This window comes from Uloborus diversus, chromosome 7 (assembly GCF_026930045.1).
Source record: "Uloborus diversus isolate 005 chromosome 7, Udiv.v.3.1, whole genome shotgun sequence".
NCBI classification, from domain to species: domain Eukaryota; kingdom Metazoa; phylum Arthropoda; class Arachnida; order Araneae; family Uloboridae; genus Uloborus; species Uloborus diversus.
Window position 1 is genome coordinate 51,755,133 of NC_072737.1, and position 23,451 is coordinate 51,778,583.

At 30.3% G+C, this 23,451-nt stretch overlaps 1 protein-coding gene across 1 annotated transcript in view; it reads right to left on the reverse strand.

The window, feature by feature from the left end:
* Positions 1 to 23,451, reverse strand: part of LOC129226093 (low-density lipoprotein receptor-related protein 2-like) — a 181,304-nt gene that overhangs the window by 70,637 nt on the left and 87,216 nt on the right. The window contains exons 18-40 of the mRNA XM_054860687.1: positions 23,148 to 23,297; positions 22,564 to 22,857; positions 21,358 to 21,471; positions 20,328 to 20,447; positions 18,829 to 19,068; positions 17,841 to 17,975; positions 17,526 to 17,651; positions 17,182 to 17,313; positions 16,394 to 16,513; positions 14,957 to 15,082; positions 14,649 to 14,851; positions 12,201 to 12,385; positions 11,134 to 11,362; positions 10,861 to 11,038; positions 9,093 to 9,227; positions 7,880 to 8,064; positions 6,749 to 6,901; positions 5,464 to 5,564; positions 5,176 to 5,350; positions 3,630 to 3,849; positions 3,094 to 3,318; positions 2,504 to 2,686; positions 1,274 to 1,581 (exon numbers count right to left, since the gene is read on the reverse strand). Of these exons, the coding sequence (XP_054716662.1) occupies positions 1,274 to 1,581; positions 2,504 to 2,686; positions 3,094 to 3,318; positions 3,630 to 3,849; positions 5,176 to 5,350; positions 5,464 to 5,564; positions 6,749 to 6,901; positions 7,880 to 8,064; positions 9,093 to 9,227; positions 10,861 to 11,038; positions 11,134 to 11,362; positions 12,201 to 12,385; positions 14,649 to 14,851; positions 14,957 to 15,082; positions 16,394 to 16,513; positions 17,182 to 17,313; positions 17,526 to 17,651; positions 17,841 to 17,975; positions 18,829 to 19,068; positions 20,328 to 20,447; positions 21,358 to 21,471; positions 22,564 to 22,857; positions 23,148 to 23,297 (4,037 nt within the window). The remainder of the gene's footprint in view (positions 1 to 1,273; positions 1,582 to 2,503; positions 2,687 to 3,093; positions 3,319 to 3,629; positions 3,850 to 5,175; positions 5,351 to 5,463; positions 5,565 to 6,748; positions 6,902 to 7,879; positions 8,065 to 9,092; positions 9,228 to 10,860; positions 11,039 to 11,133; positions 11,363 to 12,200; positions 12,386 to 14,648; positions 14,852 to 14,956; positions 15,083 to 16,393; positions 16,514 to 17,181; positions 17,314 to 17,525; positions 17,652 to 17,840; positions 17,976 to 18,828; positions 19,069 to 20,327; positions 20,448 to 21,357; positions 21,472 to 22,563; positions 22,858 to 23,147; positions 23,298 to 23,451) is intronic.

Sequence of the window (23,451 nt, forward strand, 5' to 3'; positions counted from 1 at the left end):
TTTAAAGCATGTTTCCATTAAAAAATGGAGCAGTGGAATGATATAAATGAGGGTAACATAACCTTGAAAAAGTAGAAATAAGCAACTGATTGCAAACATACGTCTTTTTTCGGATGACGTCAATAAGCTCACATTTTTTTGCATTGAAAAAGAACGTTCCTTGAAATTCTGAAACACATGTTTGCAATCAGTTGCTTATTTGTACTTTTTCTATGATGTGTTTTTTACTGTTACTTTGTTTCAAAAAGGTATTTACTCATTTTATAGAGCAATGATGTGCTACAGCCTTTACAAAATAAAATGCTAGATTTTTATGCACTACAACAATTTGACTTTATAGTACTAACAATAAAACACATCCATCATAGCGAGAAAACTAAAAACCTCAACAGTATGATGGGTTTTATGAGCTAGAATATCAGCAGTACTGCATATATACACTTTCAAATGCACAGTTGCTAGAGCGCTACAAGTTATAACATAATACATAAATTTTAAGGAGACATATCCATTGATTTTCAAACATAATCCCGAACATGAAATCAGGTATATAACTGCTGATTGACTAATAGTTTCATAATAAAGGAGAAGATAGGGAAGGTTTTGGTAATTGGGAAATTGGCGATTTTCATCTATTGGCGTCAAGTTTTTGGCATCAGTGCCTGCGCCAGAATGCTTTTCTTTTGCATATGCATACATAGAGTAGCAAAGTATCCATGTGCCTAGGGTTACCATGCAGTAATAGGGTTACCAAAATGAAATTATTGACACCAAAAATTTGATGACCATGCCAATTTACCAATTATCAAAATATCTCCATCAGACAATTTGCAGCAATTTTGCTTTTGAATATTGTCCATACACAAGTCATACAATGACTTTATTGCATTTTGCGATGAATTTTTATGCTAAATTAAGTTTTCTGTTAGACACCTGTTTCTGTCATCAGTATTTCTTTCAGATCTCCTTTCCACTAACTGAAGTTATCAAACATGGCAAAAATTTGCACTAATAATCAAATCAAATGTTTTGAAATTGGAAACTTTCAATGGTGCTTGTTTGTTGGCATATCAATTTGTTTACGTTTAAATTGTTGCCATTAAAAAATAAGTAATAAGCTCAAATAATGTGTCATTGGAGAAATTCATACATAGATTGTATTTATAAATTATTTTTTTAAGCAAAACTTCAACTTGATCTGTAACAGACTAAACCATTATTATATATTTCTCAAAAAAAAAAAAAAAAAAAAAAAATCTGGAAAAGTACATACTTGTATAGCATCTTCCTTTGAATCCACCCAATACACGTCATGAGTTTCAATGTCAATTGCAAGGTCTCTGGGACTGCTGATTCCAGTGACCACAATGGGAACGCGATTCGTTCCATCCAAGTATGCCTTTTCAATCTTTGGATACTGGCCATAATCAATCCAGTACAAGAACTTCTTTATTGGATTTACAGCTATCTCTCTGGGTGAATCTGTGGTGGTTTTAAGAAGCACCATTCTTTTTGAACCATCAAGCCATGCCACTTCAATATAGGTCTCATGAGGGAAGACATTAGTGAAATACAAGTTACCTGTGGAATAAACAAAGATTCTCAGATAAAAAATTTAAAAAAAGACAATAAAATCATTTCAGACAAATGACAACATTTTATTTTATTTATTTATTTTTATTTTTTTGTTTAAGGAGTAATAAAAAACTAATGAGATTAGTCAAAATAAATAATAAAATATTTTGTATTAAATTTTAGAAAATAAACTTTTTTTTCCCTTTTGGTAAATAAGAGGTAAACAATATTCATCTCTACATGTTAGATTTAGCTTAGTACCTCAATTGATGTTGTGCTCTCACCATTAATAATGTGAGCGGAATTTAAAAAATAACAATAATAATGATCAAACTATTAGGCATTAGATGTAACATGAATTATTATCATTGAAATTTTTTTGGAGTTTCAGCATTAGGTTCTTTTTTGTTGTTCTTAATGATTACTATTAGGTGTTATTTATATTAAATATTACGAAAATTATCAAAAGTAGATTAAACTTCCTTTAATAAAAAATTTAATAATCCCCCCCCCCCATTTCTTTTTTAATGCTAAGGGGCTCTATCCTCTGCTAGATGCCACTAACCAAACCCAGAACTTCTGGTCGGCTTAAATTTAATTTACTTTTTGGAAATTTTAATTTTACTTTTAATCTACCAACATTTTGGGGTCTCCTGGATGCAGGCGCACCACAGACATCTTTTCAAAAGTTCTTTGACTTTGCTTTTTTTAATGTTAGAGATTACTTTAGTTATAAATTATGAGGAAAATACAGCAAACTTGAAATAAAATTAAAATGTTTATAGTGTCCTGTTTTTTTTTTTTTTTTTTTTTGGCAACAGTTGGGTTTAATAGCATTATTGACAGGAACAAATATATTCAAAATGTTTATTTTACCACCTACTGAAAATTAAATTAATTGTAAAAATAAACATTAGTATTGTGTTACCAGCAACCCAATCAACTGCCAATCCTCTGACGCCATTGCTTCCAATGCCATCCGAGATGATGTGCTGAAGGTCAGTTCCATCAGGTTTGATGCGATAAATGCCATTCTTTTCACCTTGATTGAATTCCACCCAGTATATGTCATTTTCAGCATAGTGGATGTCTAAGTGAAGGATGTTATGACCTGTAACAAAAGTTTTATTTAAGATTTGAAAAAATATTTAAAATATGACTTGAGAACGGCTAACTTTCAAAATTACCAAATAAAGAATTTCCATTCAAATAAAAAGAAATACAATGCATATAATTGACTATAATGACTTAATTAAAGAAATAGCACAAATACATGAAGGATGTTAGTTATCAAATCTCTTCCATGGTATTCCGCAGACATTTTTACAAAATGAATCAAAAGTTTCAAAAAATTCAACTTGATGATCCTGTACTTTAACTAGATTAAATTTATTCAAGTGCCCATATACAGGTAAATATTTGACAAATAACGGATGAATAGAGTTGTATTTATTTTCATTGTTTACAAGTTTCTCAAAGTAAAACTGTTTCCAAAAATTACCAAAAAAAAGTTCTTACCTGTTCCAGATATAGGAACCATGGCCTCGCTATGATCCTCTAAACTGAATCCTCGAGCCTTCTCAAGTTCAGAAATAACGGCAAAAGATTGGTATGCCTTACATTCTGTTTCCCCTTGAGATTGAAAGCCAGTACCACACAAACATCTTCGTCTGTTATTTGCAAGGGGAATACACAGCTGCTGGCAGCCACCATTGTTTTTATTGCATTCATGATTGTCGGAAGCTAAAAAAAAGTTACATACATAAAATTTAAAAATATATAATCTATGATTACTTTTTGTACTTATAGTTATAGAATTTGTTTAAAAAACTCATTAATGACATTAACGTAGTTGATACCAATGTACTAACCTGCAGTTAAGGCATGAAAAATTTAGCATGTCTCCTTTAAAATAGGATTCTAATGCATATAAACTGCTACCATAAAACTACACTTAAAAATTGTTTGTTGCTTGGCAACAAACAACCTTTATGTGTGCTTGTGCCAATATGTATTGATAGCACCTGATGGAAACAATAATAGTATTTACTTACATGGTCGCTTACTGTACACTTTCATTGTGATTAATCCAGCAGCATTGTCCTCTAAGGTGACAGGATTGTTTCCATCTGGCAGGGTCACTTGAACTATGTTCTCATAGAGCGAATCCAAATAGTACAATCGATTGTTATACACAGTAAGACCTTGGGGTTTGGCAACTCCTGTTGTAACAATGCTTTTCTTATCTTTCCCGTCAGTGGATATACTGAATATCTAAAGATAATGAAGCAATTATTAATTTAAAAATGTATAATGTGAAAAATTAACAGTATCTGTTACATTTTATTTTTTAAAATGTTATACAATCATTAATACTTCTTCTCTTTTAGCAAGACTCATCAATAAATTTTATTCTGTCAATAAAAGCCTTATTGACTTTAAATAATCATATTTATTTGTTTACAACTGTGATCTCTTTAGTAATACAAGCATGAAAACAAGTTTAAAACAAATAAGGTATCACAAAATTAAAGCTAACAAATAAGTGAAGCATATTGATCTAAACCTGTTATTTCAGATATTTGAATAAAGTGAAACAATTTAACAGTAAGATTAAAAAAAAAAAATTATTGACAATAAAAGACCATAGTTCAGCTATGAGATGATAAGAACTACAATAGAAAAAGCACTAAATAACTAGTTAAAATTAATAGGAAAGCAAAATGGCAGCTTGAGAATGAAAATGCATGTTTACATAGTTGGCATTGTCATTCCACATTAGGTGATCCATTAGTTCTGAACCTTTTTGATTAGAATATACCTAACAGAAGTCATTTCTATTTCAAAATCATTTAAAACGCTCTAAATTACCCTACAGCTTCAAACTGATCACCTTTCCTTTTCTGGACAAAGTAAAAAAAAAAAAAAAAAAAGAAATCAAAAATTGTAATTGAAATTAAAAAGCAAACTTGAAAAAACAAAACAAAAATGCACATAGTATGCAGGACTCAAATAAGAAACAGAGAGTGAAGCAAGATTTCTTTACCAATAAACTTCCTACAAAGGTTAACCAAACTCTGCAAATGTAGCAATTACTCCTCTTAAATATTGTTCTACCCATGAAGAAATAAACTCTCTTGAGGTAAAAACTCTCCTGATCAGAGCCAGATGGTAAAAATTGATTTAAGAAAAATATATCCTTCCTTCACTCTAGCAGGGGACAAATTCGGATAGAATTACTATTCTTTTTTTTTCTCACTCAACCAAAAACAAAAAAAGATTGTCCATTAAATAACTAATTAAATATCTTTTCCATATGTAGCACTCAACAGCATGAAAAATATTTTCTTGATTACATAAGTAATAATTTCTTTCATTTGTAAATCTTAAAAGCTGGGTTTATTATTACTGATTTTAAGATTGCAAATACAAAGATGAAAGAAAACTTCTTTAGACTGCTGAGCTTTGTCAAAAGCTCGACACTTTCTGCAATTGAAAATACGGTCCCTTGCAACCCCAAAACACGTGTATGCAACCCTCTTGTAATTTTATGCTTTAATAATGATGATACAGGAAAGGTTTAAATATGAAACGACTTACTCCTCCATCATATCTCTGACTCCAATAAAGTCTTTTATTAAACAAATCTATAGTCAGTGCTTCTAAATTGTTGAGCCCATCTTTCAGCAGAGTACGAGAATTATTACCGTCCATATTTACTGCTGCAATCTTCATGGGAACACCTACACCGCCTTCATCCAACCAAAATAATGTCCTGGAAAGAGTTTAAAATACAATTTTAGTCAGAGAAAATGCTTTTCTGGTTATTTTCAAACAGTACACCTGGGTACAATTGCAATAAAGCAGAATATAAAAAATTTTATTTACCCGCCTTCAGGATCTAATACCACAGCTTTTGGCTTAGCAACACCAAATTCTGTACCATCATTGCTCAAAATAACTCGACGGAAATCTTGTTCACCATCAACCTATAAAAAGAAAATTAGTTATCATTTTACTTCTTATTTAGTAATTTATTACTTATTTACTTAGTTTTATCTTTGTTTCAGAATTTGAGTTGAATGAAACATTTTCTTATGCATAAAAGACAGCACATGTACATATTAACATTTACAGTTTACACTGTGTTACAACATACATCTATTGCAACTTCCTTGCCTTTAATTATTGCACAAACTTAGATCTTATCAAAAAAGAACACATATTAAATTTTTTTTCCTTATTATTTATTGCTTCAATAGCTATATGGCTTCCTGCATAACTATTCACAGTGAATGACTTCTCTCTTCCCTTATACAAAGGCAACTATTACTTGTCAATCCACATTTCTCTGTGTATGAAAAGGATCTCTGATTTTATTCCACAAAATTATTTCAAACTTCACCACTCCCAACATGGGGCTATGATATTGCTTCACTCAGTCTGATTCACCTCATTACTTGTGAATCAGTGCCTTAGTTCGCTTGGTGAAAAATATACAGTTATTTCCGTTAGTTTAGAAAGTCTGTGAACAAAATTTCAGCCGACTAGCTCACCGGCAGAGTTTGCTGAGTGAATGAGATTAAGTTACCTGGAGATCAACTTGGACTTGGAAAACATATAGTTAGCTATAATTGACTCATTGCCCACAGTACAGGAGTTATCACAAGAAAATCTGCAATCATGCACAACTAGTTTCTTATGAAAATTTCCGATTTTCTAAAAACTTTTTTTATCAGCAAACAAAGCTCATTTATTTCCATGTGCAAATAAATATTTTTTATTTACCATATATTGCCATAAACTTTGGGAAGATTAAAAGAACTGAAGTAAAAACTTATTTTTAGCAAAATAAATAGTCAGAATTGGTATATTGGTATCAGATGTAACAATTTACTGAATTTTAACAGTGGTGCTCACAAGGGGAGGAGGGGCATGGTGCAGAGTGTGGCATTGCAATTGGAAGGATGAGCACTCCTAATTTTAAGATGCATTATCTCTTAACTATTTTCCAACTCCCTCCACCTTATACAATAACAGAATATGTGTTTATAACCATGCATGTATCATTTTCTTATTTTATAAATATTTTACACAAAATAAATTTTTTTGCTCACATAATTAAAAAAAAAAAACTCATAACCCAACCTGGCAAGCTCATTATTGCACTTACTTTAACAACTTCAAAATTTGACGATTTTCGATTCCCAATATAAATGTTTCTTCCGATCCAGTCAAATGCCAGAACATAGGGAGCCCCAACAAAGCCATCTGCAAGAAACTTGGTTTGATTTCCTCCACTTAATGATACTCTGTATATTGTTCCCTGAAAATATATACATGTGATTAAATTAAGAACAAAGCATTTACTTATAATTATTCTAACACAAAAGTGTGCGCTGAAAGTTTAAGTTCAATAAAAACAGATTTACAGGGCTGGATCTGTGTACCCGCAGGCACCGTAGTGTGTTTGCGGGGGGGGGGGGGGGGGGGGGGCACGCCCTTAAAGGGCCCAACGGCCCACAGAATTTTTGCAGGGGGCCCCAAAATTTATGGATCCGGGCCTGCAGATTTAACTTAAATTCAGTGTATTCACAAAAAAAGATTAGAGAAAATATATTCCATAAACTTGTGTCAGTAAGTTCCTATTCTTTGTGCTTGCAACTAGTAAAAAGTAGCACATTTAATATTAGTAGCAAGAACACTTCCCTGCCATGAAATGTAGAATATGAATGGGGAATTTTACATGATAGCAGAAGAAATTAAAAAAAAAAAAAAAAAAATTATTAAAATTTTGTTTAAAGGTCATATTTGGCAATTATCATGTGACCTCTCCATACACTGCACTTTCTTTTGCTTGCTATTCCAAACTTGACTGGTTTGGAATAGCAAGAGTGAAACTTTACCTTTGTTTCAGTTTTGAAGTTCAAATATAAAGGCATTACTTTACATGTATTCTTTTAGAATGACCCTTAGGAAAGAATCTACAAAAACCGTTTTAAAAAATACGTAAATAGTCCAAGAGACAAAAAAATTTAGGAATTTCTGTTTTACAGCAATATATTTTAATTGTTCATAAATACCTGATTAACCTGATTAATGATTCTTCAAGTCACAAATCATAATTTTGAAGTAAAGTATTTTTAATAGTTTACTGTCATTAATACCTCATCAAATTATTAAACAAAATGACAGTGGCTATTTTAAAATGTAATAAATGTGTTAAATGTTTAAGCTTTTTGCATTTATGAAACAGATAAATGAGGACAGAATTAATGATAAAATAAAATTTAAAAATACTTGCATTCTCTTTGTCATCCTCTTCCAATTGAATGTAGTAGATGTGTCCTTTTTTCTTGTCATAGTCAAAATCATAGCCATTTTCTATGCCAATCACTGGTGTAAAATAGCCAGTCATTTTGTCACCAGGAGTCAAACTCATGTCCACCAACTGTGTGGTTCTCATTACCATTAGATATGGAGTATCAACTGCAATACAAAATATTTTGAATGAAGAACTTTTTCCTTCATGCGGTGCAAATTTGATGGTTACAATAAATTAGCAACAAACAAATAATGAACAGTCCTGCATGAAACAACAAGGGGAAAAGTCAGACATAAATATTTTATCATAATTTAATTGAGCTCCGCGGTCATATACTAGTTGGACAACTTTGTGTGTTAGGCCATCCAACAGTGTTTTGATTTCAAATGAATAGTTCAATTTTGATGTCTGATGTTCTTTTTTGATCTTTGTCAGATAACAAGAAAACATTATATTTAGTAAGTTACCACCCTATAGCCAGGGCTAAGGCAGAAATATATGATATACACCGCCAGCTCAGTCAATTCCAGCCGCGGACTGCAGTTTCGTGCTTATTAGCACTCATCCGTCCGGCACAGGAAGTGAATGAGCTGGAGGTGGAAAACGTCTTAAGGAAGCCTAGAGTGCCAAACAAACTGGTAGCTAATGTACAATTAGCACAGACCAGACGAGTGACCGAGGCAATGCTTCGGCTCAACTCGAAAGTTGAAGGCAAGACATGGTACATTCAGTAAGTTGCTTCCTTAAGAGGTTTTCAACCTCCAGCTCAGTCACTCCCATGCCGGGCTGATGAGTGCTAATAAGCACGAACTGCAGTCCTCGGCTGGAAGACTGAGCTGGCGGTGTATTTCATGTAAGAAGAAAGCATAATTTACATGCTAGTAAATTGTCACACATATTAATAACATATATAACAAACTAAATATAATACTAAATGAAAAAAATACAAAGAAAAATAAATCTATAGAAATTTAAAAAATGCACGGAAACAATACTATTAAAAATAATTTTTACATCCTCCCCAAGTGAAGTAATAGATTTCATGTTGTTGCGAAAATGTTAAAGAACCAAAGTATGTCAGGTATCTATCCACTTTATACTTTTATTATTTAAAGCAAACATGGGCACAACAAATAAGACAATAGTCAGGTTTTATCAGGGAAATACACATACTTAAGAAATGTGTACTTACCAGGAACACAATTTCCTTCTGCTGTTTTTGTGTCTCTACCAAAGCCAGGAGGACATTTGCACGTGTAACCAGTAGAATGAGATGGCGAAAGTAGACACAAATGACTGCAAGTTGCATTTTCACATGGATTTATGGCTATAAGAGAGAGCAAAATCATTTTTTTAAAAACATAAATAGTTAATTCATTACAGTTGCTGCTGTTGTGCTGAAAAAAATTTCACTTAAACAAAATAGTTTACATTTATATTGCATGCACAACAGACATTGAGTATAGTTAGTACACAAATATGCAAATTTTCTTCATACAAACTACAGAAAGACTTTTCCTTCCATGTATTATTCAAGATTTGCAAAGTTTTGAAGTGACAAGCAAAAAGAGAAAATTTAATAATTATCAAAGGTATTGCGACTTTTTTTTATGTGTAAACTTATAAACGTCAAGAACAGGGGTTCCCATTTTCTTTTTAATTTACCGTAACCTTTGAAGAATAACAATTTTCCCACTGCATTTCAATCTATCTCTATTATTTGCAGATATATTGATACTATAGGCACTTTTGGCACCCCTCCCCCCCCCCATTCTCTTCCTACAGTTCCCTAGGCCTGGCACTCAGTTTGGTAACCCTGGTCCAGAAATTTTAGAAGCTTGTACTACAAAAACACTGTAGAACAGGACAATAACTGCAAGTTAAAATTTGAAAAATCAACACAAGAACCTCTTTCCTTTGTGCACTACTTCAATTTTTTCAAATTCTTTCAATTTCTTCAAATTCTAAATCTATATCTAATTCAATTGCTTCAAATTCTAAATGAGAGTCGAATCCAATTTTTTCAAATTCTAAACCAATGCCTAATCCAATTTCTTGAAATTCTGCCCCCCCCCCCCACACAAACTAACGAAAAAAAATCACTTAAGATGAATTGAATAAATAATTTAATAAAATAAAATTTAATAAAATAAAATTAGCTAAACATAAAAGGTTTGATTTCTAGTAACACAAATTGTATAGTAACATCAACACAATATAAGAAAGACATCTCAATATTAATCTATGTGTTGTTAAGGCAAACAAATAGTCAACTAGCATCTATAAAATTATTAATCATTATTTTGGAGTGAGCTGTAATTCTAAATCTAAATTCATAATCATGGTAAGAAAAGACTCTTAGTGTATTTCACCTCAGAGTTTTTTTTTTTTTTTTCTTTTTTAAGTATTAAATGTAATTCTGAATATAAGCCATAAAACAAGTGGAAATCCTCCATGTATATTTCAAATTAAATGTGTTTCATTCATAATTTTTTGATTCCAAACTTTTTCATTATTTTATAAGCTTAGGGGTTTTTTTTGTTGGGGGAAGGGGGAGTTCCAAAACATAATTATTTGCAGAAAACTAAATATCACTGAAACAAGCAACTCACAAACTTATTCACTTTTGCTCTCCCCCCCCCCCCCCCCCCAAACTTTAATTACTCCATTTCGTTTTACCTATTATTTTACATAATACAAAAAAAAAATCATAAAATTAATCCCAGTTTTTAAAAAATAACTAGAAAAAAATTAAGATTTTTTTTATTTCAAAAATTTAAATTCATCCAAAAGGATATAAATGTTGTCCATAAATACTAAAAAGACTTGTCTCAACAATAAGTTTTTATGATCTACATCTTACAGAAAAAAAAAATCATGAGCAAGAAAGGACAACTTTCGTCACTATATATAACAGGAATTCTAAAAAATGAACTAAATTGTTTCACTGCATAGCTTACATAGTGGTTGGAGAATGGGATGACTAACATGAATGCCAAGAGGTTGGCTGACTAGATGTGATACCACAGTCTGATTTGTTCCTTTGAATTTATGACATGACAGTACTCTGTTGAGTTGCCTATCCGTCCAGTACAAGGTGTCTTCGAAAACAGTGAGAGAATGTGGGTGAAGAAGATACTATAAAAGAAACCAAAACAGCGATTAACATTTTGTTACTGACAACAAAATTTGTGTCATCATTGGGAAATTAATATGAGTTTTTGATTACATACATGATTTCTAGCTAAGACTTGATGACGCCCAGATCCATCATAGTTGCAAAAATCGATGTAGTCCAATTTACTGTCTGCAAAATAAACACGTTTGTTTGGAATATCGATGGTGAGTCCATTTGGCCAAAATATTTTTGTATGCACTATTACTTTCCTGAGCGTTCCATCCATTCCACAACTTTCAAGCCTTGGGTTTTCACCCCAATCTGTCCAAAACATTATACGTGCCCTGAAATTCATAATAGAGAATCATTATTGAAGAAAAATACATGACTGTACAAGCAAACAATATACTAAACATATTCAGTACTGTCAAGAAATTTTGAATAAAAAACAAGGTTCAGAGGGGGCGGGAGGGGGGGGGCAACTAATATACCGGGCAATATTTAAAAAAAAATTATCACAAATAACACTTTCTGAAGAAAGTTGGAAACTAGGACATTTTTTCAAGTCCAATTTTTTAACTTAGCAGTAAAGAAATAAAAATTGACACATTCTAATATAATTTTACATTGTCTAATTGATAGGCAAAGATATTTTGTACAGTCAATTATTTACAGTAAAAAGTTGACGGCACCAAAACTGCAGGAAATACCAAACTCCCAATTTGAATTTTTCGTATAGATGATTGATTGTAAAAAAAAATTATCTGATAAGGCGTAATAAAAATACAAAGCAAAGTTTTATTAACATTAATTCAGATGAAAAGCAACAATTTGTGAAAATTGTAATTGCAAAAACAAAATCTTCTAACATACATGTATGGAAATCGAATATTTTTGATTGCAACAAGTTTACTACATTTCAGTTTTCTTCTTTGTCAAATGTAATTTCCAAAAAAAAATTTTTTTTAGAATTTTCTCTGAATGTAGGGGGTACGCAATGGGCCTTCATTTTTTTTTCTTTAAAAGCAAGGGCATTAACATTTTTGCATTACATTTAGTTATTTTTATGTTATATTTAATCAAAATAACTGACACTCATGCTGCATTTCCTGAAACACCAAAATATTGATTTATGCTTTTGTAAATTACACAATGTTTTTAAAAAATTAATAGACTATTTACCCTTCACTTGGATCGATCGAAAGTCCTCTTGGTTGGCTTATATTTTCATTTAACAAAACCATGTGATGTTCTCCATTCAAAGTTGAAACATCTACAGTCTTTAGACGAGAGTCTACCCAGTAGAGATTTTTCCCTATCCAATCTACAGCAAGTCCTTCAACAAGATCCAAACCACTTCCAACAACCTAGTGAAGAATTACATAAAAGACAATATTGATTTCATTTTCATACTTATTTGTTTCATTTTACTTTATTACTCATTGATTTGAAAATAATTGACTCTTGAAACAAAAACCGAAAATGATAGGTTATTAGACATTAAAACTAACTTCATGCTCATCTCAATCATCCGTGAGGGACAAAATAAAGAAATTGAAAGTATAACAAAAAGTATCATAAATTTAAGACTAAATCGGGAAGGACTGGACAATGTGAACATGCAAAAATCAGTATATGTCTTCTAATATTAAGTGTACTGGTATCTCAGCTGCTGAAATGCATGCAAGATTTTTTAGTGAAGATATATGAACAGGGTTCATACTCTATTTGGATGAAAAAATTCCATGACTTTTCCAAGACTTTTTCATGACTTCAATAAACATTTTCATGACTTTGTTTACGAAGAGTTACACTACTTAATCTCAAACTTGCTAATTTTTGGAAATGAGCTTTAGCAAAACGCCTACAGGAATGCCACAGCCTCATTGAAGCACTTACTCGTAATGGAAAAAATATAAGTGTACACTTAAAAAACTAAAGTATTCTTATTTGTCTTCATCATTTAAATTTAAGTTAAGTAATAATTCAGTGAAACTAAAATTATGATGCTTAAATGTCTATTTTATTTTTTTATAAACAAGCAGAATGATAATGAATGAGACAAAGGTTGAATGAGTCATCATTGAGTTTCAATAAATTTGCTTCAAAAGTTATCTTTCAGTGTCAACAGCACATTTAATCATTACCATAACTTGACAGTATTTTGGTTCTTTAAAGTAAAGCCCCATAGTTAAGTTATTTATGTTTCTAAACCAGATATTTTTTGAAAAAACCATTCAGTAATGAATCAATCTTCTGATTCAAAAGTACTTGTTTTGTTTACTTATTTTCACATTTTTAAATGCAGATAAATTAATAGATTCAGAAATTCCAGAACATGTTCGATTCTTGATATTGAACGTGCAGTGGGTCCATGGATTAGTTTTGTGGACCGTATGTTGGGCACTACTGTAGTACTACTTTAGAGTATTAGAATTCCCCTTTTTCTGTATTCTGTCGTCTGACTAAAGATCTTTACTTTATAAAACCTTCAACAAATTAAGATAAACTCTGATAAATTTAATAAGGAAGTTCTTACAAGTACTGGAATCAAACTCGGATGCAATTGAATTGCTTTTTTGAGTGGGCATAACAAAACCAAGAACGTGCAAGTTTGCTACTACATAATATAAAACATAAGAAGTGTTGAAAATAACAGTAAATTCAAAATAAGAGTTGTTCAAGCAGTAAAATCACATCCCAAAAAAAGGCAAGCGGCTGCAACAGAAGTGGATACAAAGATTTTTAAAAATTCAGATTTGATTTTGGGATTGTTCAATTTTCCACTTTTAATAACACTTTTGTGCTATCACTCAGACTCAATATTTGTAATGCTCTATTAGTTAATGTTATTTTATCTCTGTCCAGGACATTTTTCCATGACTTTTAATGGAAATTTCAATTTTACATGACTTTTCCAGGTCTGAAATTCACTTATATTTTTTCCATGACTTTCCAGGATTTCCATGACCCGTACAAACCCTGTATGAAAGAAATTGAAGTTTTTTGTTTTACAATATTCAATGCTTATTGCAAAAGTAAATAAAATTTCACTAGGAGGTTAAAAAAAAGCTACACTATCTTCAAGCCCAGATGAGAGGTCACGAGAGGTTCCTGTGACCTCCCCCCCCCAAAAAAAAAATTCTCATTATGCAGACTTTGACAATTTGTAACATTTGGTGACAGTATTGCAAAATTGCAAAGTTTTTTTTTTTTTTTATTTTTTAATGAATTTTGAAATGATGTCTAATGACTCTCATCTTAGTATGTTTGTTTGTTCGTATTTTATCACTAAATAAAATTCAGTTTCATTCCTCCTCTCAAAACTTCGAGTTTGAGGCACCTTGTTTGAAACTGTTTAAGGGTAATTCCAGAGTATTTGGCTAATAAATATCCTGTACATAACACTAAATTTTGAAATATTTACATTTTTCTTACTGTAAAAATACAAATGAGAATTGAAAATATAATACAAATACCTATTATCTGTTTTTCTTACTGAAAAAATTCTAAATATTATTATATTATGATTTTTTCACTTATGAAATTTAGCTTTCTGTATGGGACATTTTAACAGCCAAATACTGAGGAGAGACCATCAAACTGTTGTTGCATGATTTTTATTCTTACCACTTCAGGATCTCCTCCCTTCTTCAAACGAAATATTTTCTTAAGCACCATGTCAGACCAGTAAATAGTGCCAGTGGCCATTTCTGAAGCCGTAGCAACCACATTCTCCACTCTCACAGGGACTCTTTCCAGTGTGGTGGTGTTTAAGTTCGCAACCAATATAGAGCGTCGATTCGAAATAACCAGATATGCACTGCTCCAATCTGAAATAAAAGTTTCAAGTGATGAAAAAACAATACATTTTTTTCAGATGAAGTGTTAAGTTAATAAGCTCCGGGTGCTTACAATGTTGAAGAACACAAACTTACTTAAAGCTTTGCAACTATGCCGATCACCGGTAAGAATATAACCATCCTGACATTGACATTTGAATGAACCTTTTGTATTTATACACTCTTGACTGCAAAGTCCAGGCATTGCACATTCATCAAAATCTGAAGATAAAAATCAATTATAGTGTTTTAATTTATAGGCAACAAGTTTTCAGCAAGTAAAATAATTCTACTATGTTTCAATGTTATATCAAGTGAAGTTTCATACTTGCAACTCTTCAATAATTTTCTTTTTTAAATGAAAGGAAGAAAAAAATCTCAGCAATGATATGAAGAGTTCTAATTTTGCAGAAATAGGGCTAAAGAACATATCTATATTGCATCCACAGAAAAGATAGAATAAATATAAAGAAAGAAATATGCCAATCAGTGGTGACAACCCAGTGTTTGGTGTTAACATCAACAAATCAGTGCCAAGCAGACGGCAAATATTGATTTGAGTTTTTTCTTAAAGAGAAAGTTTAAAAAATGGCAACTTTCTGGCAACCCATTATTCACTCCCATTCTATCTTGCCACCAAACAGAGCATATATTTATGAAATATTTTCCAAATGCCACATTTCCTTCTGTCTTGAGAAAAAATGGCAAAACTTACAGCAGAATAAAAATCATGCATCAATACAAAATATTTACTCATTAAATTGTTATTTCATGAAATTTATTTTTGAGTGAAAAATGATTTTAAGTTTTCTGACCAAAATGAAAGAAAATTAAAATGTCAAGAATGATAGCATTACAAGGATCTTATTTTTGACAAAATAAATTAACGAAATTATCCTTTGATTTAATGAAAATTCATATTCAGAAGGAAAAATATTTTAAAGAAATAATTTCAGGTTGAAAAAAATGATCATTAAACTATAATCTTCTCAAAAAGGAATGAAAATAAAAGAAATGAGAAAGGGAAGATAAGATCAAAATAAACTCTGTTCTTTAAAAGATAACAATCGACATGTCTGGTGTTAGAAATATAATACAATTACTGAAGCGAAAAAAAAAATAAAGAATATACATTCGGCTAAAAAGTGGATTAATTCAGCACTAAAATTTTTCCAAGAAGGAAAATATTCTTTAAAAACAAAAATAGATTTCACAAGAGTAAAAAATCCTCCATTGCATCACATGACACTAAAAGCTTTTTTTTATGCAACTGTAATAATATTAATAAATAATTCTTTTCGCTTTTTACTTCTTTCTATTGCTGGGGATCATATGCACTTTATTACATCATAATTGCTGTTTTCATAGCGTTTTTCTGGATTATATAGCTATTTCCATTTCTCCTTTTAATTTAACAACCTACTGTAATTTTCTTTCAGGTTTGCCTTTTGGCTTAAAATTTGTGAAGCTATGAATTATTATGTTAGGGCAATACAACGAAACAAAATTTGTAATTAAGATACAACAGCTTACCTACACATGTTTTCGTATCATTCAGCACTTTTCCAGGGGGACAGGTGCAAATTGGACCAGAGGGAGTTTCAGAACAATTGTGAGTGCAGCCCATATTTTTTGAAGAACAAGTTTCCACAGCTATGAAACAAGGTATGATTTAAATAATATTTTTGTATGTGAAACATTAAGTGATTTTGCAAAGATATCAACACAACATAATTCTGCAATGTTTTGCAGCTAAGTAAAACATTAAAAACATCACAATGTACTAACAATAATTATTTTTTGAAAAAAATTACAACTGGTTATGGCTTAAATTGGCTATGTAAGGAAGAAAAATTAAGTAACTTTTTCACTTTTGATTTTCAAGAAATAAGTGCTAAAGAACATTCTAAAAAAGGGACGGGAGGGGGGTCTCAAAAAATCAGGCATTTGAGGGTTAGGTAAAGAATATTATTCGTTTCCTGAATATTGCTCATTTAAAAAAAAATACAATAGATTATTTATCAGCAAAACACATTGATAAAGAGATTTTTTTAAATTTATTCTTATAGGTTTATATATATATATATATATATATATATATATAAAGAACAGGTTGAGCAGCTTAACAGAAAAAAAAATCAAAAAGTTTAATTTAGTATTTCAAAATAAAGATCTTCAATTGATTTTTTTTAAAGTCCATATTCTTTAAAGAGTAAAAATGTTTTAACCTTCAACATTTTTTTCAGGTTTCTATGAAATGAGAGTAAATTTAAAGTCTTAAAACTGACTCTTAACACTGGAAAATAAAATTTTATTCTTACTACATCCAGGACCCTCATCAGCATCATTCGGACAATCTGAAGTTTGATCACAAACCTTTGTCAAGGGTATACAACGACCCGTAACCTCTGGGCAAGCCCATTCACCACTTGGGCAGCTTTCAGGGGCTGGACCTATTTCAGAAATAAAAACCACTTTATCAGACATTTTCAAACTTAATATAACCATCTGCTCTGTGCCATAAAGGTAACAGACAGAGTAATAAAAAGTTGTTGCTGTTTTTACTTAAATGATATAAAAGTGGAAACAAACCATGCAAGATTTCTATGTGCCTAATGCTACTGTAAACATTTAATTTAAAAGAAAAACAAGTAAAAATGTTTACCACATGCATGTCTATGATCCTCATCTGATCCATCACCACAATCATCAGCACCATCACATATCCAGGATTTGAAGACACATTTTGTGTTATTGCATTTAAAATGATTTAGTGGGCATTCAATTTCCCCTGGATTTTAGAAAAAATAAATTTTTTAAGTTATCATCAACTAACTCTAAAATCAAGTATTGATAGATAATCTTCTCAATTTTTATCACATTACTACAAATGAATACATATCAACCAAATATTTACTACAAAATAGTTATTAATTTTTTATTGACTAACAAAAAGCAAAAATATTAATTTGATACACACCACATGAGCTGGGTTCGTCACTACCATCTTCACAATCAGAATTACCATCACAATACCAAGACTTTGGAATACATATGCGAGAAGTATGACACTGAAATGTCTTGTCTGAATCACACTGATCAGGTGCTCTTGATGCTGCAAAACAATTTTAGTATAACTTCTTTTGTATAAAACTAAATTTTATTCAAAAAGAATTAAAGATTTGTCATTATATTAAAAAAAAAATAGTTAAACAAGTTGCATTCTCTAATATGACATAGATTAAAACAATGTTTTAAAAAAAGTAAGCTTTTTTGAATTTCAGAAATTTTTAAAGGTTTTTTAAGAAATCAAAATATTCCCTGCAATGAAATTTTTTATTCCATTATTTATTTTCATTAAAAATACACACCACATTGCCAATATTTTATTTCCATAAACAATAATTATTTTTATGCGATCATACAGTACATTTTCTGAATCATGTTGCAGAATTGAAACATTTTTAAAAATTTCTGACTTGGAAACAACTTTTAAAAGAGTTGTTAAACATTACCTTTCAGACACATTGACGACTCAACACTCAACATTGTATCACTACTGATATCTTTGGAAATTCTCCCCCTTCCCGCTCCATAAACAATTTCCAGTTAAGGAAAGCAATTAATTTCTACTAAAATTTTTTACCCATAAACAACTAGAAAAAATATTTTCAGAAAACATAAAAATTACAGCAAGCAAAAAAAAAATGTAAAATTATCTTTACTGAAGCAACAAAAGTCTGTTGTTTGAATATTCCTTATTTTATAATTAACCATTGTATTTTTACTTTAATTTTATTTATGTATTTACTTTCTTAAAATGGACAGATTCAGTAAGGCAACAAAGTAAGCACTCTCAAAAAAGTACCCTGAAAAACTTCAGCAGAAACCCAATACATCAAAGATAATGTTAGAATAGACTTAAAAAAAAGAAAAGATATCAGTAAAAAATATTAAAACATGCTTACGGCAATTCTGCTCATCTGAAGCATCTTGGCAGTCTGATACACCATCGCAATGATAACTTTCATGTATACACTGCTTTTGGTTTGCACACTGAAACTGAGTAGATGTACAAGATATTGGGGGACAACTCTGCTCATCAGCTTGATCGAAACAATCGTTGTCTCCATCGCAAACCCAGCTTTGAGGTATGCAGTGACCAGACCCAGGACAAGTAAACTGATAGTAAGCACAAGTTTTTTCAGCTGAAACATAAAACACAAAGTCATAACAAAGAAACTTGGAATATTTTCACACATTTTTAGGTGAACACACTGGACAATGTCATGAGAAATAAACTTGGAAAAGCTTCAGAATTAAAATATCATACAAATAATGATCAAGCAATAAAAATAGACGATTAAGCAAAAAGCTGAACGTTTCACCATTTCTCAAAAGATTTCTTTTACGAACAATCTAAATACTTTACTTATTTTTTATTTTCCTTTAAAATTTTTTTGCTATTTAATAAAATTAGCTTTTTTTTTTTCCTTTTCTTTTTAAAGCCTCCTTATGCTTGCCATAAAAGCAAAGATTTTATGATTAATTTCATATCAAAATATGATAAAAGTTGTATAAACCTTGTTTCTCAACTATTTAGTTTAGAGTATACAACATAAAATATAAACAATATAAAGCTTATAAGTCTTGGTTACTTATTATTGATACTTATGCATTTCTAAATCAAATAACTCAATTTTTAGATATTTCTTATTTTGTAAAATAGAACCAAATTTTTAAAAAAATGAAATTTTGAAAATGCTTTTTGCTTATAATGCTTTTTGCTCTCATTCATTTATGCTTCAAATTTATAATTTAATGACAGGTTAAAGTGAGATCCTAAAGGAAAAAAATAAAACGCAAACACTTTTTGAATTTATTTAACTAACGTTTTTATCCAGAAGTTTAGTGGGGGTTTATAAATAAACGAAAACATTATTAAATAACTAGGATATCGTATTAAACATTTTTAGGGGGTAAAAATTCAACTATTTTTGCAAAAAGAACAAATTTGAAAAAAAAAAAAAAAATATTGAAACAGCTCAAATAAAAAGAAAAAAAAATCAAGAGATAATTTTCCGTGCATGTAATTTACAATAAGCATATAAATTATACGCAATAAGTATTGCAAACAATAAAATGAGGTATATTTAGTCTCATAAATATCATGCAGAATACTATTTTTCAACTGGTGTTTCATGAAGAACATATAAACAAAATAGAATGTATTTAAAGAAAGAAAAAAAAAGGCTGAAAAATAAAAAGAATAAAAAACAGGCTGATTAAAAAAAAAAAAGCTAAACACAATAATAATTACAAATTTCTGCTTGTGACTTTTACACTTTGCTAGGAGGAAAAAATACATTTTAAAGATAATCTTTTTTTCACAAATTTAACATTAAAAATAAAAAAAATCTAAATAACAAGATTGATTTAGAGACTAATAAATAAAAGAAACACTTACTACAAAAATCTCCTTCATCAGATCCATCACCACAATCATTTTCAGAGTCGCACTTCCAAGACTTAGGAATACACCTCCCATTCTCACATGGGAATTCTGCAGCTTCGCAAGTCACATTAACTACAAAGAGCAAATATTTCACATGTTACAGTAACTACAAAGAGAAAATATTTTACATGTAACATTAACTAAAAAGCAAAAATATTTCACTAGTCACATTTACTACATAATACAAATATAAATTCCTTTAAATAAACTTTTCATCTTATTGTAAAATAACAAAAATGCAGTTACGCTAGTTATTAAATAAGAAACAAAATAGTTTATGGAGTTTTGAAATTGAAAAACAGACAGCCCTTTAGGACATCATGTTTTTTTTTTTTTTTTTTTTTTTCAAATCTAGCTGGTATGACTTTTCAAGCAAGACAAATTCGGCATATAATTTTCACATTTTAATACCAGGTGCCAGAACACTTTCAAGAATAAAAAAGAGGCATACTACATACTCTTGCAATTTTAGAAATATAATTTTTATTTTATCTATAAATATAATAGATTTTTTAGTGCAAACAATTTGATAAATAGATTCTGAACTCTTGTTTCATTTGTACAAGACTGTAATTATCAATACAAGCATCAAATATAAGCATTATGACAAAATTTTCAGTTTAACTTTTTTTTAATTCAACTATTTCAAAAATGGGGAAAATTCAATAAATAAATAAATAAATAGAATAAAACTCTTTCTTTTGCACAAATAAAAAGAGAAGCAATAGATGAAATAATAATCTCAGAAATTATTAAATAACATTATAATATAAATATTCATGAAATAATTCTAAAAAATAGTGATAACTCTATTAAATCTACTACATGCTTCAAGCAGTTTTGAAAGCAAATAACTAGTTTTCAGAAAAAATTCAGACTTTTCCAAATGCTAAATCACACAATTATAGTTCATTCCCTGACTAGGCAAATAAACATTTTCAAATAAAAATGGTAAACAAACCAACTTCAATTGGTAACATACCACATCCCATTTCATCTGAATGGTCTCCACAATCGTTGTCGGAATCACATCTAAAGGACAGTGGTATGCATCGGCCACTACCACAGCCGAATTCACGAGGTCCGCACGTTGTCTCTGTTAAAAAATTTAAACTTCAATTATCGAGCAATATTTTTTGAAATACGTTGCATAAGTTTGAACATTATATTTAAATGCAAATTGCTTTATAAAAATTAAGTGATTTTATTTTATGCATTCCTATCGAATAAATTCTTAATGTCATGGAGCAACAAATCAATGTAGCTTGAAAATTTATGTTGCAGTCAATGAGGATAGCATATTTTGTAAAATTTTATGCTCTTTCTAATATTTATGAGTATTCTGATTTGATAAGTTAACTAACAAGAATTAATACTTCCAATTATCTAAGACAAAGCCAAAAAATCAAAAATAGCAATCAGTAGCACAGCGATCAGGAACTTCTGCCAACAATCAACAGCTACGAAAAGGTTAAACAGAAGGGAGGAGAGACTAAAAGGAAGATGTCCATATGCTTACTCTAAATGACATACGGTTAACAGAATCATGTAGTGAAAAAAAAAACATTTCTAAAAATTTGCCAGATCCAGGCATTTTCTAAAAGATTTATTTTTTCCTAAATGTTTTTATTGGAAAAAAAAAAAAAAAACAGGTCAAAATTTTGTAACACTTGAATATTAGTTGAAATATCTTTCACAAAGTGGAAAAGTAGCTCAGAGTGCAATTGAAACTTTTCAAGGAACATGTGAAAGATAGTAAATCTAAGGTAGTTATTGCTCCAGTTAACTTTGTGGTCTGATTACTATTAATAATAACGGGTTTTTAGTAATAACTAACAATTTATCACATGTATTGAGCAATCATTTCTACTTATGATATAATTCATTCAAAACTAGGTAATGTATTGATTTTTGCTAAGTTTTATTGAAATAATATTGTTTCCACAATATTTATTGTACCAGCAGAAGAAAACCAAGACATGCAACTTCAGGAGTGTATAGTGGCAAAAAAGAGTTTTTTTTTTTTTTTTTTTCTACAACAGCTGCAATAGCAGCATCAAAAATAAGGCTTAACCAAAAAAAAAGGCCTGGAATATATTTAAATGAATAGGTAAATAAACAAATTTTAAAATGCATAGACCATTTCTCCTCTACTTCAGCAAATAAAGTACTTAACAATCACACTTACTTGTACAATTTTGCATTTCATCAGAATTATCCAGGCAATCATCGTCTCCATCACAAACCCATGTCTTAGGTATGCACCTTTGATTGTCACAGGTGAAATCCCAAGAATTAGGACAGGCTTGAACAGGTGGTTCAGCATGTGGATCTGACTGACAGGTTCGATTATCACTGGCAAGACGCTCACCGTATGGACAACCACATTTGACAGCGAGATCCGGTCCTTGGCTGTTGTTGGATGGAACAGGGAAGCAAAACTTTTGGCAATAGCCATTGTTATTCCGGCAAGGATGACGATCTGCAAGTGCAAATTATTAATTGGTTAGAACTAATTAATTATTCAATTCAGCATGAACAAAAATCCTGAAATAGTACTTAATTACAATATAACTACATTCTGTCTTAATTTAAACAAATCTCCTTTTTTAAAAAAAAAACATTTAAAAAATTTTAAGGAATAGAAGCATAAAAAATAGTCTCTAGCAAACAAATTCATTTCATCTCACAAACATTCCTTGTATTTTAATAGGAATTTTCTGAAAAGCTCTTTTTTAACTACATTCAAAAGTAGAATACTCCATAACTTACTGTCAATTTTTTGATTATCTCGGCTAAATACTTTTATTCCATACAGCCTGCTGCCTTCTTCAACACTTGCAACAATTATTTCTCCAGCGCCACTCTCTTTATCCATTCTGAGAATTGCATCAAGCCTCCAGTCAGTCACATATAAAAATTCTGTAAAGAATGAAGAAAATAAAATAAAAAATTTTTTTTAGTATTTTGGGTTCATTACATTTCAGAGCATTCCCAAAAATCAAACTTAAATCATTTTTACAATATGAAACTATACAATGTTATTTACATATTTGATGCACTTCGAAAAGTAAAT